The following is an 18,296-nucleotide window of genomic DNA, read 5'->3' as shown; positions in this document are numbered from 1 at the left end:
TCAAAGTTAGCATAAGTAATGACCAATAAGACAATGGACTGTCTCAAGTAACCCTCTGGAAGAATCCTATGAGATCCCTAGGTTATTTTCCAGTTACATTTTAATCTGGTTTGGGCTACACTAGGGAAACATCTTCAAGCCACAGGCTATGTATTTGACACTTCTGATCTAGACCAAGCCCTATATTTTACCCTTAACTAGACACTTTCCAAGATCACACAAATAGTAAGCAGTAAAGTCAGAATGTGAATTCAAGTATTCTGACTCCAAATCATATCTCTTTTCACTGTACCATACTATCTAGAACATTTTATATTACATTGATATTCAATTTATTCATTCATTTCAACCTAATTTAGCAGAATACTATATCTACTATGAAAGTATTTTGCAAATGGTGAAGTACAATACCAATATGAACTGTTATTACTGTTGTGCAGTGAACGATTATAAACACAAATCCAAAGAGAACACATTTAGTATTCTAATCATAAATGGAAAGGGTTCCTTTTAGCTGTAATTTTCTGGAAACACTAAGTTGGTTCCTCATGACTGCACTGAGTGATGAAAAAGAGACCTGGCTCCCTATTACCTAAGACTGTTTCATCAGATCAGTTGTTATCTAATTAACTTTTTCAATAACAATCAATCTTATTTCTGACATCAAAGAGATTATTCTAACATATCTATCATACCATTTGAAATATTTCTGCTGAATAAATTTCTGAGGGAGGGAACTCTTTATGGGAGTTTTTCAAATCAAATAATTACCAGTGGTATTTTCAGGAACCTGTGATTCTAGCAGTCACCATATTGGATTTCTTATAACCTTTAGGACTTAATGCCCAATCCAAAAGGGAGCAGCTCCCTTCTCAGTGATGAAATGTGATGGAATAGAGCAATATAGTTATGTATATATACACACATGTAGGCAGATATTTAGAAAGGAGAAAATTTGGGTGCCAAATTGAACCTTCATTTTTATAATTACATATTATATAATTATATCTTAGAAATTTGCAGTCATATTTTAATCCCCAAAATGGTTGGATCATGGATTGTATGACCACTTCTCAATCATCTCTTACCCTTAGATGCTCTGATTCTATGACTAGTAAGACTATTCAATAATCAGATACTATCTCATTTTTTATATTTCTCCATTTTAACATAATTTGTGTGACCTGAGTTATCAGATAGAGTGATAAAATTTCAATGGTCAGGGCAATCTCTTTACTGCTATAACTAGCAAGTACTTTACATCCCAGTATATAGTTTCTCATGAGTTATTGGCCAAAGCACAATTCCCTTTCTGGTGCCAACCTTCTGAAGATCCATTGCTCTTCTTAGCTGGGCTGATTTTCTGGTGCCAACTCTTTCCATGTATCATTCTCAGCTTGATGGAACTTACTTACAAAGAATAGAATGATAAACTTGGAGTCAGGAAAACCCAAACTTACATCCTGCCTTAGACAAACTTACCAGTTGTGTGACCCTGTACAAGTTATTTAAATTCTCTGCCTTAGTTTCTTTCTATGAGTACTGTCACCCACCTTAAAGAGTTATTGTGAGAATCAAATAAGGTATAATTTGTAAAGCACTTGGCAAACTTTAAAGCATATATAAATGCTGGATAATGTTATTGTTGTTGGATCAAGGACCATAATCCTGCAAATGAGACATAGAAGAAATCTCAGACAGCTGTATGGAGAACAAGAAAAACAGTACCATGAAAACCCAGGGAAACAGGATATCCAGTCAGAGAGGATGGTCAGTGCCTTATGCTGCATAGACCAAGAAGAATAAGGACTGAGAGAAAGACAATTGAATTTGGCAATTGATGGATAATTGTTAATGCTGAGCAAAGTAGTTAGAGCTGAGTGATGATACTGAAAACTAGGGGCTGGGAGATAAGTGTTAAGTGGAAAAAATGGACACATATAGATAGTTTTGCTAGGAGTTTTGATGGTGAAGGGGAGGAGAGATAAGATAACTTCTGTTTTATTAGTATTTAAATATTTAATTACTTACTAGATAGTTTTTCCTTTAAAAAGATATCCTTGTTTTGTTTTTCTTTAATATTCTGTTATCAGTACCCACATTCCAAAAATACATGTTAAGTAGTTCCATAAATACTTGAAAGGATACATATCACCTGGGCTTTTTGCTTTGCTTATGTTTTGATTTAATCATAGGTCAGTGGGTTATTATTTAGTGATTTAGAAAGTCTTATCAAAATTGTCCTTGTCTGTGTTTGTCACTTGTCAAAATTTGAACAAAATCTTGCAATCTGGGTTCATGATATAGCATGGAGTAAGCATAGTCAGAAAATACACTTTTTAAAAATTATCATTTCAATCAAGATCAAGCAGGAAAAAAAGTTGTTAGGAAGGGAACTGAAACCTCATTAATGGAATCAGGTCTTCTAGGCTTCATCCAACTTTTAACCTTGATCTAATATTCATTTATATATATATATAATTTATATATATATAATATATAAATATATATGTATGTATGTATGTATATACATATATACATATATCCAAGAAGATTTCGATTTTAGCCATGACCCTTTTAAATAATTAATTAACCATAAGTTCAACTTCTGACATGACTGTCAATTATGCTAGCATATCACTGGATGTGGGAGTTTTTAAGATGCTTAGACTTTTAATAATTTTCAGACCCAGGCAATAAGCATCCACTTACAGGTTGTACTAGATTCCACTGTTATTGATGACACCAAATGTTTGACAAGGCTATAGGCCCCCACAGCTAGATCCCTCTGGGAAAGCTGATTGAGTTAGTAATAGAATGATGTTTGCTATCAAAGATAAAGTTTTCTTTAAATTAACAAATGTAGGAATTGTACATTGTGTAACATATTACCAGATTGACTATCCTAGGCAGGCATCAGAACAAAAACAAACAATAGCAAGGAAAATCCTTTCCAAATGACTTTGATTCTAGGTTTATGGTGAATTATGGACCTGGGAATAAACTTCAGAAGTCACTTGATTCCTGTATATCTGTATACCTAAAGTTATCTTCAACATTCTCTAAGGAGGGAATCCCTCCCCCTAAAACACCTTTAAGTAAAGTATTTAATATATTGGAACAGCTATATGCTACTATGGATTGAGGAAGACTTATCTTCCCAAGTTCAAATCTGACCTCAGACACTTACCAGTTGAGTGACCCTGGACAGCTCATTTAACCATCCTAACCTCAGACTCTTCATCTGTAAAGTGAATGGAGAAGGAAATAGCAAACCAATTCAGTATCTCTGCCCAGAAAACCCCAAATGAGTTCACAGTCAGACGTAACTGAAACAATTGGACATAATTTAAAGTAATATGTATTTTTTGTTCCGATATGTATATAGATGAAAATAGGTTCTTGCCAGCCTTATAGGACCTTTTAGAACATAGGTTCTTTTGGCATAGGCTTTTATAACACAATCTCTTTCATGTCAAATGAAACATCAAAATAAAGCTTTGGTGAAGAATTTTGATTAGTATTAGCATCATACCATAACCCTGGCTCACCCTGCTCTTAGAGGGTAGTGTTGTAATTTGCCATAGCTGTAAAATCCAAGAGAAAGAGACCTGTAATCCTTGCAGACTTGCTTCTAAAGGAGACATAAAAGCTTTAGGATCATTGGCAAACCCTCGGTACCTGAATGAGTTTTCCAAGACTATAAAAAAAAAAAAACAGACTGGTTATTGTTCTGCATTAGGGGAGAAAGTTTCTACACCAAGATTTCCATATACTGATTAAATCATAGGATTTTGTCTCACCACCACCACCATCAAAAAAAATCTTCTAATTTAAAGAAATAAGAAAATATAACCATATGCAAAGGCAATTTACATATGAGGAAATCAAAGCAATCCATAGTCATATAAAAATTGGTCTAAATCATTACTTATTAGAGAAATGAAAATTAAAGGATCTCTAAGGTACCACCTCACACCTCTCAGACTGGCCAATATGACCAGAATGTCTTGAACAAGCAATACCTGCCAGGGGAAAAAAAAGATAATGATCAATGTTGGAAGGGATGTGGGAAATCAGGGACACTAATACATTGTTGGTGGAGCTGTGAACTCATCCAATCTTTCTGGAGAGCAATTTGGAATTACGCCCAAAGGGCAACAAAAATGTGCATACTCTTTGATCCAGCAATACCACTACTGGGTCTATACCCTGAAGAGATTATGAAAAAGGGTAAAAATGTACAAAAATATTCATAGCAGCCCTGTTTGTGGTGGTAAAGAATTGGAAATTAAGTAAATGACCTTCAATTGGGGAATAGTTTACAAACTGTGATATATGTATGTCATGGAACACTATTGGTCTATTAGAAACCAGGAGAGATGGAAATTCAGGGAAACCAGGAAGGATCTGCATGAACTGATGCTGATCAAGATGAGCAGAACCAGAAGAATATTGTACACCCTAACAGCAACATGAGGGTGATAATCAACCTTGATGGACTTGCTCATTCCATCAGTGCAAACATCAGAGACAATTTTGGACTATCTGTGATGAAGAATACCATCTATATCCAGAGAAAGAATTGTGGAGTTTGAACAAAGACCAAGGACTATTACCTTTAATTTAGAAAAAAATTTTTATCTTATTATGTAATTTTGCTATTTCTTATACTTTATTTTTCTTCCTTAAGGATATGATTTCTCTCTCATCACATTCAACTTAGATCATTGTATACCATGGAAACAATGTAAAGACTAACAGAATGCCTTCTGTGGGACGTGGGGGGAGAGGGAAGCAAGATTGGGGGGGGATTGTAAAACTCAAAAAAAACTTTCTTAAAAAAAAAAAGAAAATATAACCATAATTCCCCCTTTATAGCTGCACCTGGTCAATGTGTCATTTTTCTCTCCTTTTTTTTCCCCCTGGCAGGCATTTCTTGTTCAAAACATCTTCTGGAACTACCCCTCTGTTCAGCAGCTCTTCTCCTGGATACCCTCTGACCTCAGGAACCGTTTATACTCCACCCCCCAGACTCCTGCCCAGGAACACTTTCTCCAGGAATGCTTTCAAGCTGAAGAAGCCATCCAAATACTGCAGTTGGAAATGTGCTGCTCTATCTGCTATTGCAGCAGCTGTGCTTCTCGCTATTCTATTGGCTTATTTCATAGGTAAGTTGAAACTTCATTCTGTCTTATTCTTGTTGGTCAGAAGGCACTTTCCTTTTAAAGAGGATTCAATATGGTATATCTGATAGGGGTAGAATGGGTTGCTGTATTTAGAGTGAAGTTACAGATCCCCTGTAGTTGGTTCAAGTCATTTATCAGCTCCTGCAAGACAGAATAGTGAATGATGGATGATTTTTTCCCCTTAAAACTAATTAAAGCTGATGAGCTCCTCTTCAAGATCCCAAATGACCTTTAGCAAAACAAAGATTAAAAAACTCTGACTTCACATTTTCCTGGCTATAACTTAGAATGCTTATTATTGGCAAACCCAACCCTTACTCTCAAAGTTGCCTCCTAGCCTCTCTTTTATTGGATTCTGAGATGGGATTATTGTGTTAAATGAATGCAGCTGTGATCAGATATCAGTCAACAACCCAAGAACAAGAACAGCCTTTTGGATGATCTGGGTTCATTAAAGGCCAGGCCAGACTTGGCCAATTTACTTTGAGTGCCTCTAAGGAAAAAATATGACAAGATAGTGAGGCCATAACATCCAAAGAGGTCTCCTAAGAAATGAAATTGATCCAAGTGATTGATTTTTTCCTTTTTTTCTTCTCTTCATTCTTACATTACCCCACCCCTTCCAACCAAACCCAAATTACAGTAGCACTCATAAATCTTTTGTACCATATAGCAACCCAGCATAAGACTCAGATTAACATGCTGGATAATTATGCTGTTCTTCAATACTAGTAACACCCATATCTACCCATCAAAAATTAGAACTTGGGGGAAGGTAGGTGGTGCAATGGATAGCACACAAGCCCTGGAGTCATGAAGACCTGAGTTCAAATCGGACCTCAGACACACACACACACACACACACACACACCTAGCTGTGTAATCTTGGCAAGTCACTTAACCCCATTGCCTTGCAAAAAAAAAAAAAATTAGAACTTGTTTTCATGTTATGTAACTGGAATTTATTATAAGCTTCTCATGGCATCATAGATTTAGAATTTTAATAGCTCTCATCCTCATCCCAGATAGCTAAAAGGATTTATCTAAAGCCACACAGGTGGTAGAAGAACTTGGATTTGAACTCAGATCACCTCACTTCACACCCATGCTCTCTACTAGATCATCTGCTCTAGAGATTGAAATCTGCATGCATATGATCAGTGGGGGGGGGGGGGGCAAGGGGGGAGGGAGAAACATCTGGTTCCTAAGATCCTGGACTAGAATCACATAAGTTCTGCTCTGTGTTTGTCCTGCTGGACCTTGGGTGGACCCCCAAGATAGAATCAACAATGGCATTTGTCTCTGATGAATTGTAAAAGTTCTTTCCAAAAATTCCCTTGTGCAAATTGGAAAGTCTTCCTGTTGTCATCATCAGTCTAAGTCACATAAACTTCTAGCTCTTTTGCTACTTCCCCTCTTCTCCCAATTTTATCAGCTGCTTGCTTATTAACCTAGTCAGAAGTAAGAAATATGACACTTGCCAACAAGTGTTTATTTAGCTTAGTCTTGAACCAAGGGTCACCACTGTCCTGTTTCTCACTCAACACCCATTGTATCTACCTAGCAGATGAAAGGAGGCTTGTTGGCATGGGTTTATCTTTTCTGCTATCCATGGGAAGCCAAGTTGGTGTCTTAGATGGATGCTTCTGAGAGAGGCTGACCTGCCCAATTAAAGTACTTAGTACATTGCTGGGCAGAGAATATGGTGAGGAAAGATCCCCTGATGCAAACACGAGTAGCTTGCCAGGCTGTGTTTATGTACACTTCTTCTATAAGGAAACAAATGCACTGACGTGTGACTAGGGAGCAGCTGCTCTGCCTTCCTCGCATATGGACTGGGGCACAAGATATAGAAGTTCCTTCCTGAGTCCAGTGAGTGTGTGGAAGGAAGGCATCTCTCTGCTGCAAGCAAAAAACTTAGCCCCTGGGATTAGACCTTATGCATATTCAAGTAAAAAAAAAAACATTGATGAAGTACCTACTATGTACTGGGCAAACAAAGAAAGGCAAAAATATCCTCAAAAATGTCTAATGGGGAAACAATATGTTTATGATACAAATAAGATATATATTATATATATAATATGTATAAATATTATATATATAATATATATACATATATATATATATGTATATATATATATATATATATACAGGATAAAATGGAGATAATTTCAGAAGGAAGGCACTAAAGAGGACTGGAAAAGGCTTCTTCCTGAAGGTTGGAACAAGTCCTAGTGAAAGCATCAAAGCCAGGAAAACACTAGTCAAGGATAGGGAGCCAAGAAAAAAGTTCTTATTGCTTCAACAGAAGGAGACCCTTAGTATCACATGTTACCTGTGAGGTTGCCCTTTAAGCTCCCTGTATGAAATGGCAAGAGAAAGACAGGGGTTATAGTATTATGCCTTTAGCCCCAGCTCCAGAAAAAATTTAAGACTGAAAAACTTAACACCTTTGACTTAAACATTAACCTCAGCTTTCCCACTTTTCTGGGTGTCCTATCTTGGGGGGTGAGAGTAGGAGAGAAATGAAGGATGAAACTGGACATTCTAGACAGAAAACAAATCTGGTGTATAAAGCCCTACTGAATACATAACTATGTGGGGAGGGGTACTTATCACTTTCCTGTCAAACTCTGGAATGCAATTGATTGCATTTTTGACAAGTTTCTTATGGCTACTCAGGATGAAATTTCTAAGAGACCGAAGAATCAAGCTCTATTTTCCTTTGGAATCACTTTATAGGCTGACTTGCTGTTGGAAATTGCAAAGAGGCCCCTTGTGCTCAATTCTCAGGCTGATGTTCTACTGGGTAGGTCAGGACCATGGAGAACACATCCAAAGAAGTAAAAGGAGTGGCTACTCTTGCCAAATAGGGTCCCCAGTGAATTTCAACTTGTTGTAGAGAGATAGATACTTCCTGATTTATTGAGCTTGCCAGTTAAAATGTAATAGCTGTCTGTAAGGGGGAAATCATATAAATAGGAAATCATAAGGTGAGAATTCTTAATGTTTTAATTGAGTATGTAGCTTGTAAATGATGGATTGTGTAACATTTTTATCCACCATCTGCAGGCTATTGGAAACTAATGTTAGGCATCCTAGTATAGTTTATTAGTTTATAATCCATCATTTCTGATTATATATGCTTTAGGTAAGATTATGCTTTGACCCTGGAGCTTTGAGAAAGTTTATAACTCAAAATGAATGATGTAATTGGCCAGTTTTCAGGGTAGTTAAAGATGATGATCACATAACCCAGTGATTTGGAAAGTCTGTACCAGGGACCCCTCTGAGGTCACAAATACAATCAGATGATCCATGAGATCAAAACTTTTTATAATAATGATACTTTATATTATAGAAAATAAAAGATATTTTGATTTCTAATGTGATTAAGTAGTGATTCCAATAATCTACATATACTAAAGCTCTTGGTGGGGGTCCTCAATAATTTTTAAAACGTTAAAGACATCCTAAGGCTAAAAAATTTTGAGAATCAATGACATAGCCATATAGTGACATAGCCTCTTTCCTGAGCTGGAGGTAAAGTCAAACAAATCCTTATTATGAGATAATAGTTTGCCTCTTAAGTCTCCATTTCTTAACTGCAAAATTTGAGACACAGATGATTATTTTCATGAGGAAACCAAAGTGTACTGAGGACTCAGTAGAGTATGAAAATCATTCTGAAAATGAAAAGCTATATTAATTATGTAGTGCTGTAAGGTCATAAACACTACATTATAGCACAGGCAGGGTGAGTTCCTGCCTGCCTGGAAAATACCTACTGAGTAGACCAACTTCAAGAAATAAAGAGACAAAGACCCTCCTATGAGAAGGACATTTTGAAAACTCAAGTCCATGTCCTTATCCAGATGCATCCTATTTCCTCTGATAAGAGATATTTCCTAAAATCTTGTGATAAATCCCATTTGGTCATGTTTTGTTTTGTTTTCAGAGAGGCTTTGGGTAGAGGTCTATCAGTTGTAGTGGCAAATAAGTCAAATTATTTTCTATGCATGTTCAAACCCGTCAAGAGAAGGCTTTCCTGAAATGAGCAGTGCTATCAGGTTCCACTGCATGACAAGTTCTTTCACAGATCCAGACATGTAGGTGGGTGTAATAGCAGAGTTCTACCAGCAATTCTGCAGACTAGAGGACCGCAGCCCTTATCAAGTCAAGGGGAACTGATTCCCCATATACTCTGCCAATATTGCTGAGGCTGAAGGAACTTTTGTGACTATTTGGTCAGAATCTCCCAGAGCATAACTCTCCCACTGCATACATAATGTACTGCCTGTACATATATTAAACATGTTAGGGAGTCATATGAACTCCTTCCCTTCACTAGAGGAATCCATAATTAATTATTCTACTCTTACACTAAATGGTCCACCCCAACCCCTTAGGAAATTTTGGTTTTGATTCTCAAGAAAGTACGACCTCTGGTCAACTCACACACCCTTTCTTTGGAAATTGTGCATTCTCTGTAAGATTATCTTTCTCCAACTCAATATATTTCTTGTATATTTTTAATATATATATATATATATGTATATATATAGTCTCCCTTTTAAGATTAAAAACTTCTTGAGCAGGGAAGCTAGGTGGCACAGTGGATAGAGCACCAGCCCTGGAGTCAGGAGTATCTGAGTTCAAATCTGGCCTCAGACATTTAATAATTACCTAGCTGTGTGGCCTTGGGCAAGCCATTTAACCCCATTGCTTTGCAAAAAAACTTCTTGAGGGCAAGATCTGGTTTTGCCTTTTTTTTGTATTCCCAGTGCAGTGGTTTCCATCTCCTATCAGATTTATCATATTGATTCACAGAATTGGTTTCACAAGGTCAGTGTCTTAGATTCACTGTACTGTATAAGAAGCACATTCCTTTTTTTAAGATTATGTAATATCTAATCTTCATGAAGCCCTTTAAGCTTTATGAAGTGTTATTCATAGGCTCACTCGTTTGATCTTCACAATTGCCCTATGAGGTAGACACAATTATTGTCCTCATTTTATAGAAGAGGAAGCTGAGGTTGGAAGAGGTTAAGTGACTTACCCAAGTAAGAGTCTGAAACAGGATTTGAATTTAGACCTTCCTGAATCCAAGTCATGGTCTTATACAGGAAACGAAGTTATGGGACTTTATACTTCTGCAGAGCATTGATTTTTTTTAATATTGCAAAGCACTGTCACATAATTATTTTATTTGATCCTCCCAACAACCCTGTGTGGAAATGCCCATAAAAGGTTCAGAGAATGTGCCTATATTAATACAGTTAGTTAGTTAGTGAGAGACAGAAGCCAGGTTTTTTGACTCCAAACACAGAATCTGTTTCTTGGTCCTTTAGCACACTGATTCTACTATTTCCTCTAGAGATTCAGGTTAGTCGGATTTGCCAGATACTTTATGCAATTTAAATGATCTCTTCTACAGTTTAAACTCGTTACTTTCTATTCAGTCCTCATTAACAAATGAGCATAATTGGTCCCTTTTCTTCTCATGGAATCTTTTAACATATCAGTAGTCAGGTATCATGTCTCCCTTCTGTCTCTTTTTTCTGTAGCTGAAGTGCCCATCTTCTCTTAACCTTTCCATGTATCTTTCCTCCTCAAACTTTATTTTATCTCTCTCTTCTGAACCACCTGGTTTCTTTAGGAGAAAAGTGTTGATTCCCCCAAACTGAATCCACAAACACCAGTCAAAGGTCTAGCCCCAGTCTTTGTGAAGCAAAGGATTGAAATTCTCCAGTTTCTGTGATCTATCAAAACCATTTTATGAGGAATTAAATCTGCTTTCCTGTGCTCATCCACAGACTAACAAAGCAAGTAGCCTTTCAATTTATTTGATTGTGACTCTGAGAAATAGAAATCTTCATCTTAACAGTTTAGCCTTTCATAGGGCTTCTGGAAAACAACACTTCAGCATTTTTGTCAGGAAGATCGGCCTGGCATAGTTGCTTGGGTACTCACTTCTCCTCAATCTTCATCTTCTCCAAATTCCCATTCAAAATACTCTTCCATTTGGCCATCATTTTTGGTTCAGGGCCTAATGCACTCCCTTAATTACCTTTTGCTTTGCTGCCTATCTGAACATTTTCAACAGGTTGCCTCCATGCTGCTTCACTAGGCTAGCACTGGCACTCTATTCCAATAGCAACTCATCACCTTTGTACTTTCATGAAACATTTGAATGTCATGTTCTTTTGAAAAATTAGGAAATTTATTGCTGGTCCTACTCAGCAGACAAAAACGATGTCTCAGAAATATGGTTCCCCATTCAAAATCAGAACCATCCTGGAGATTCCAGGATGATTGGCAAGGTACTCTATAATATAACACAACTGTGAAAGCAATAATGTTTATACCATGAACTTAGTTATTGTCCAAATCCTTCATTTCATTGGTAGTGTAAGAGGAAAAAAGATGAAAAGAAGCATCTTTGTCATCCTAAATTAGTTCTTAGCTCTTCAAATTTCTGCCAGAGTTAGCCAAAAAAGGAAAACATAAAAACAAAAAACAAATAACAAATAAAACCTCTACCTACATATGATATCAGAAAGTCACCTTGTCTTTTTTTCACTACAGTAATTCCTGCCAAATATAAAATACTGTGTTTTAAGTAAGCTGCTAAACTGCTCTGTCTTCTGCCAATCTGACTTTGATCTCCAAAGAACATCAGGCCATCAACATGTCAGTATGTTAAAAGTGTGGTAATTTGGGGGGCTTTCAGTTTCCTTTGAAAATAATAAGAGATTATTTTCTATGGAAACTAAAAGCCTACAATGTGTTTAAAGTTACTACACTTGGAAATTGATATGTTGAGACTCATCCTGATGAATCCTAAGAGCCCGGCTGCTATTTTGTGTACTCCTATCACACAGAACAGAACAGGAATAGGGAAAATAAAAAGAAAATGACAGAAAATGATGAGCATAGAACACTTACCTGGCATCTTTTGTATGTATGCAGTCTAGGAAAAATATTAGCTCTCATTTAGCCTCCAATGCTATTTGACTACTTAGACAGATGAGATTTAAGGTAAACTTCATCCTACTGTATACATTCCTGACAGTGTTGTTACCTTGATGTGAAGAGTATCCTGTTATCTAAAAGACAGAGCTTTAGATTATTAGACCTGAATGGTTTAGCAAATAGAATTTCACCATCATTCCCACTCCTCTAAAATTTATTCAGGCTTGTTAACATTGAAGGAAAAAAGGTACTGACCACAGATGAGTTAGGAAGCACTTTAATGTTCTTTGTTCCTATTGTAGACTGTATTTGGTAGAATACTTTTTATCTAACAGAAATGCTAATGAATACTTAATCTGATAATATATTCCTGTCACTGCTGCCACAATCTTATGGGGTAAGGGAAGGGGAAGAAAAGAAGATAAAAAGGGGAGGGGAGAGAGGGAATGAGAGAAAAAGACTGTCATTTATCGCATCCAGTTTTAAAAGGACCCACTAATTTGTCATAAGTAGAGGAGTAAAGCACTCATTAAGCTCTAGTTGGGCGCATGACAGTCATTTTGAGGACTTGTCCCTCTGAAGAAGTTTCAAATAACAAAGAGTTTTCTCTTTCAGGAATGGGCCCATTAAAAACAGGATTAAATGAATCTTGTTGGTTTAGGGTTCTTTGGGATAAAATGGCTAGATAGTTCCATGGATAGAGTGCTGGGACTGGAATCAGGAAGAACTGAGTCCAAATCTAGACAGACAGATACACACACACACACACACACACACACACACACACACACATTCTCTCTCTCTCTCTCTCTCTCTCTCTCTCTCTCTCTCTCTCTCACAGTGTGACTCCAGGCAAGTCACATAATCTCTCTCTGCTTAAATTTCTTCATCTGAAAAATGGGAATAACAATGTTACTACTCAGTTGTTGTGAGGATGAAATAATATTTATAAAATACTGTGTAAACCCTAAAGTGCCATGTGAATGCTTGATACCATCATCATCATCATCATCATCACATCTATTTGCAATCAAATACTCCTTCCTTCAAGATTTCAAGGATCTCTGATTTTATCCATGTTGGGATTTCCCCCTACCAATATAAATGGTGGCTCCTTTATCACCTTGGTCTTTGTGAATTATAGGAGTTTTAAAAAATTCTTTACTTGGGTACCAACCTTCCAGATAATGAGTTTTTTCCATCAAACATTCAATTAACTTTTTTGAAGTACTGCTTACGTGTCAGCACTATGTTGCATTGTAGAGATTAAGAAAGAAAACAGTCAGTGCCCTCAAGGAGCTTATGCTCAATTGAGGGATACAATGTACAGATATAAATTTGTACAGTATAAAGATAAGGTATTGACTGAGGAGGAGTAGCCTGAGGTATGAGACAAGGAGGAGGATCCTTGCTCAAGGCTTTTTTTTTTTAGCTGAACTTTGAAGGTGATTCAGTATTCTGAGAGGTGAAGATGAGAAGGGAGTATACATTCCAGGCAAGGCCTGGATGAAGTCCCAGAGCTGGGATATTGTGTATAAGGAACAGCAAATGGGCCAGTTTGGCTGAACTGCAGAGTAGAAGAAGGGAGTAATTTATAATAAGGTTAGAAAGATACACTAGAGCCAGGTTGTAAAGGACTTTAAATTTCAAACAGGAGTATTTAATCTTAGTGGTGATAGGAAGCTTTTAGAGTTTAGTTAGGAGAGAAGTGACATTGATAGAGCCTGTGCTTTAGGATTATTACTTTAAGTTCTTGGATGCAGATATATATAAGTCCATCATTGTGCCCTTACCGAAAACCTTTCACCTTCCTAACAACTACTCTTCTATGGATCCATATTAATGTTGATGAGTATATTAGCTCTACTTCCAAAGTCTTCTCTGATCAAATGATTTAGCACCCTTCAGCCAACCTACCCAAACTTAACTAGGTTGGTCCTGGGTCAATAGAGAGACCCTCACTATTGCCAGGCTCATGTGAAATCCTTTCAACTTAATAGCAGCCTCTGCTGGATCAGGTGTTTCACTAGCACAGTCCTGGGGAACCCTTCTCACTATAACAAAACATTAGAGTCAGACTTCAGTGGAGAGCTGGAGGGAAAGGCCCTCCTGACTCAAGTAATCAAGTCAATAATAGACTCTTTTCTCAGGGTGCAAAGGTAGAGGGTTAATTATAGAAAAGGTCCTTAACCTTTTCTGTGTTCTGGACCCTTTTGACAGTGTAATAAAGTTTATGGACCCCATCTCAGAAGAATAGCATAAAGTATAGAGAATTACAAAGGAAACCATGAAAAACAGTTAACAAAATATCTTTTTACAAGTTCCCAGACCCCAGATCACAAACCCCAAAGCTAGAGGAAGGCATTCTTGTTTCACATTTTAAGCTACTTAGAGCAAAATGAAGCAGTTCATATTTGCACTGAACTAGAATAAAAACCAATACAAGTAGCAATCCCCTGACATTTGAGGGAACCAAGAGTATAATTCTATCAATATGGAATGCTCACCACCTGTTGTTCACCAATATTAAAATTGACAGCCTTCTCATGGGCTTTTCTATTGCAATTGTCTGTTCAACTCTTACTACTCTAGAGACCTTGGAGCTTGTCTATCATACCTTATTTTGTACCACTTATTTCAATCAATCAGTATCAATCAGTTGATCAATCAGCAGATATTTATTAAACATCTATGTTCCAGATGCTGTTAAACTTAGATAATGCATCTGTTTAGGCTTCCTTATAGAATCCCCAAGTTAATGTTTTGTATTAACTGTTTTTCAGTTTATCATTTTAATCTGTGTATTGACTTGATTTATTGCTTGAAAGGGATTATGTGCTGTTTCTAGTGTAGCAAAAAGAGCAAAGCCTGTTTCAAGAATCTGAACCTAACTTAGACACAGATATTTATAATTGATTTACCCTTTGCTGACCACTACTCTCTCCTGAGCTTAAACTCTATTCGAGGAATTTAAAGTAAACCAGACTTGAAGCCAGTCAATTGGCATTAGGGTGAGGTGGGTCATGTAGCAGAAAGGTAAAAAGATTCATAATCCTAGCTCAGCAGTTCCTAGTTTCTCCCTTTTTCCATATAAAAGGGAGTTTCTAGTTCCCTGATGTTGTAATTGCCTCTGTTCCCAAATTGCATTTCTGAGTTAGGAAGCATTTAGGCAAAGGAGCAGTTAGGGGAACTCTATAAGCACCACATTGAAGCCCTCTAGCAGGAATTTGTGATTCCCTGAAATTGAGATAACTAGCTGAGTGAAACTGGTAAGTGTTTGTGTTTGGCAGACTGCCGTCATTTGGCACTCCCATTACAAAAGTGTAGCTGAATTTAGCTGAAGTTCAAGGTGAAGAAGGAAATAAGGATGTAGAGCTAAAAGTCTACTGCTGTTTCTCTGTAAATGAGGAAGAGCTAAGAAATAAATGCAAATGCTGCTAGGACTGTGCACACAGATTGAGCCATTGGGGGGGGGGGATTGTCTCCTCAATTGTCTAGTTTGGCTGTGTAAACTTGTTCAATGCTGACTTGACCTTACAGTGAACTTTAAAAGCACTCCATTTTTCTTTAAGACCAGCAGGACCAGACTTTCTTCCATTCTGCCATAGAAATTTATTTTGCAAACTCCATGTCATGTTCTTTGACCCTTAAAAACATTAACAACAAAAACCAAAATTATTCACTTGAGCCTGTTTGCTCCTGAATAAAAAGTTTATTAAAATGACATATCTTGCAACATGGACCTCTGCATTAGGAATACACTATTACTTCATATGTCAATATTTGCATTGAGTCAAGTATTGTAAGACCATTTAAGATTGCTAGGGGGAGGGGGTGGAGAGAGAAGAATTAGGTGAAAAATAACTCTGGCATCGTTGTAAATATAATAGCTACAAATTGCACATTAGTAAAACAAGAACTTGGCTAAAATAAAACAGAAAACCCTCTTCTTCCTCCCCCACATCTTTCAGAACTACTTCCTAAAAGCCAAAGAAATGTATTTGATAAGCAAATAAACCTCACTTCCAGTCTTTGCATTTCTTTCATCATGGCTTCTTCCATAGCTGTAAGTGAAAGTCCTTCCCCTGGGATGCTTTTTCAGTGGAGGTAGGTCATTTGTGGGAAGATTTGTACAAACAGACTCAGCAGCTTCCCTAGGGAGATTGATCTTTATAAAAGAAGGGCACATTACCCTGCCTTTGCCATAGCCATCATGATGCAATTCTATCAGTTTCCTTACTTCTGTTACACCATGAGCATTTTAGAGTCATGTTAATGAAACTTAGATTAGACTTGGTTATATTCCAGAGGGAAAGGTAAGTATCTGGGTGCCAAATGTATTCTGTTCTTCAGGCCATAATAAACACTGATGACATTTTTTGCCGTTTTAAAGAACTTTCATGTGCCTTCGAAACAAGTCCTCTTTGCAAACAAAGCTTAAGACTATCTTCTTCCTCAAATTCCCTCCAATTTGTAGATAATGGAGAATTACATTAGTTGAATTTGGGGATCTGTACGTTTGAATTTTCTTTTAATAAATACATTGTTGCACATGAAGTCACCCAAGAATTAGGAATAACATAAATCCTCAAATCATAGACCAAGAGTTTGAAGGAGTCAAAATTTGTTCTTATTCTGGTACAGAAAGTTATTTCATGTCCTAAATATATGACCAGTTAATTAAGTAACTTCACAAAGATACATAATGTGTGTGGCTCCCCATATCCTTCCATTGACTGCTTAAGCATACTCATTAATCTAGGATAGAGTAGGCTTGTATGAGAGTAGATGATACTCCTTATGTCAGGTGGCTAGAGCATTGAAGCAGCCCCTATTAAAAAAGTCCCTTCTCTTCAAATGACTATCCATTATTTCCTTATTTCCTTTTCACATATCATTTTTAAGTCCATTTCTTGGTCTACTATACATGCCATCTAGTTCAGATCCCTTTTTAAAAATTGTTTAAATGAGACCCAGAAAGGATGAGTGATTTGCCATAAGTCAACCATTAAAAGTGGTAGGATCAAGATCTGAACTCAGTCCTCTGAGTTGAAAAATCTTTCCCAGGTAGGTTGGGAGCATCTTCTGGTGGATCAGATTGCCACTGTGAGTATCAAGATTAGCTGGCTTTTCTCAGAATCTAATAATATTTTTCATTTGAAATTTTCCAAAGTTTGGGACCTAGGGATTCCTAGGTAGTCAGAGTTAAGTTAATAAGAACATTTAGTGAACTTTGAGTATTATCCAAGTTATGTTTTGCTTGAATGACTGGTGCAGTGACATTAATCCAGTACAAGTAGAGGATAAAGCCAGTTCAAGGGCCACTGAACTCTTCATTTTCCTAACAATCATCAAACAGGGAGCTTCTGCGATAAAGAATATTTTGTTAACTGACTAGGAAGAATGAATGTTCAGTTGCCCTCAACATTTCTCCATTTCTCATGTCCTGTATATATGGTGGAGTAGTTGAGGGGTTCTGCAGTCCAAAAAGTTAAGAGGAAATGTTTATCTTTCTACCTATACTGTGATTCTCAAAGGAAACCATTACTCCCCTCCTGCATTTGCTGAGAATTTTTTTAAGAGTTGGATAGGTTTTTAAGTTTGTAGTTAACACCTTCCCAACCTCTGATATCCACCAGGTTTTAAGGGTCTGCAACAGTGAAGATAAAGAATCAACTTGAGAGAAATAAGTGCTGAAAGGAACAAAATTAAAAACAGGGACAAGAAGTAAGGAAAAACCATAACAGGCTGTGAAGACAATAATTGTAAATGTTAACTAGCAACAGAAATTATGAGATGCTATACATTAAGCAATGGAAAATGTGGGACAATTAGAGGAGACAAGTATGGGAAGAAAAATGATACCCAGCATAGTAAATTACATATCATATTCTGCACAATTTCTTGAACCAATAAAGTCCAACCAAAGTGTAATGAGATGAAAAGCAATAGTTGAGAATTACTTGGAGGTTGCTTCACTGCTTCATCTTGCATCATTAGATTTCTGGTTCTCTCATGAACCACTTAGATAAACAAGAGAGAACAGCCCGACATTTGTACAGATAAAACTTAGTTATCATAATATAGGGAACAGAATTATCCCTATGGGAAAATGTTTCCTAATAAATG

At 36.8% G+C, this 18,296-nt stretch overlaps 1 protein-coding gene across 6 annotated transcripts in view; it reads left to right on the top strand.

Moving 5' to 3' along the window:
* Positions 1 to 18,296, top strand: part of TENM2 (teneurin transmembrane protein 2) — a 385,853-nt gene that overhangs the window by 139,183 nt on the left and 228,374 nt on the right. For all 6 annotated transcript variants that reach the window (XM_074212469.1, XM_074212471.1, XM_074212470.1 and 3 more), the window contains one exon: positions 4,933 to 5,171. In XM_074212469.1, coding sequence (XP_074068570.1) covers positions 4,933 to 5,171 — 239 coding nt within the window. The remainder of the gene's footprint in view (positions 1 to 4,932; positions 5,172 to 18,296) is intronic.

The sequence above is a fragment of the Macrotis lagotis genome, chromosome 1, assembly GCF_037893015.1.
Source record: "Macrotis lagotis isolate mMagLag1 chromosome 1, bilby.v1.9.chrom.fasta, whole genome shotgun sequence".
NCBI classification, from domain to species: domain Eukaryota; kingdom Metazoa; phylum Chordata; class Mammalia; order Peramelemorphia; family Peramelidae; genus Macrotis; species Macrotis lagotis.
This window is presented reverse-complemented; position numbering and strand designations above follow the sequence as displayed.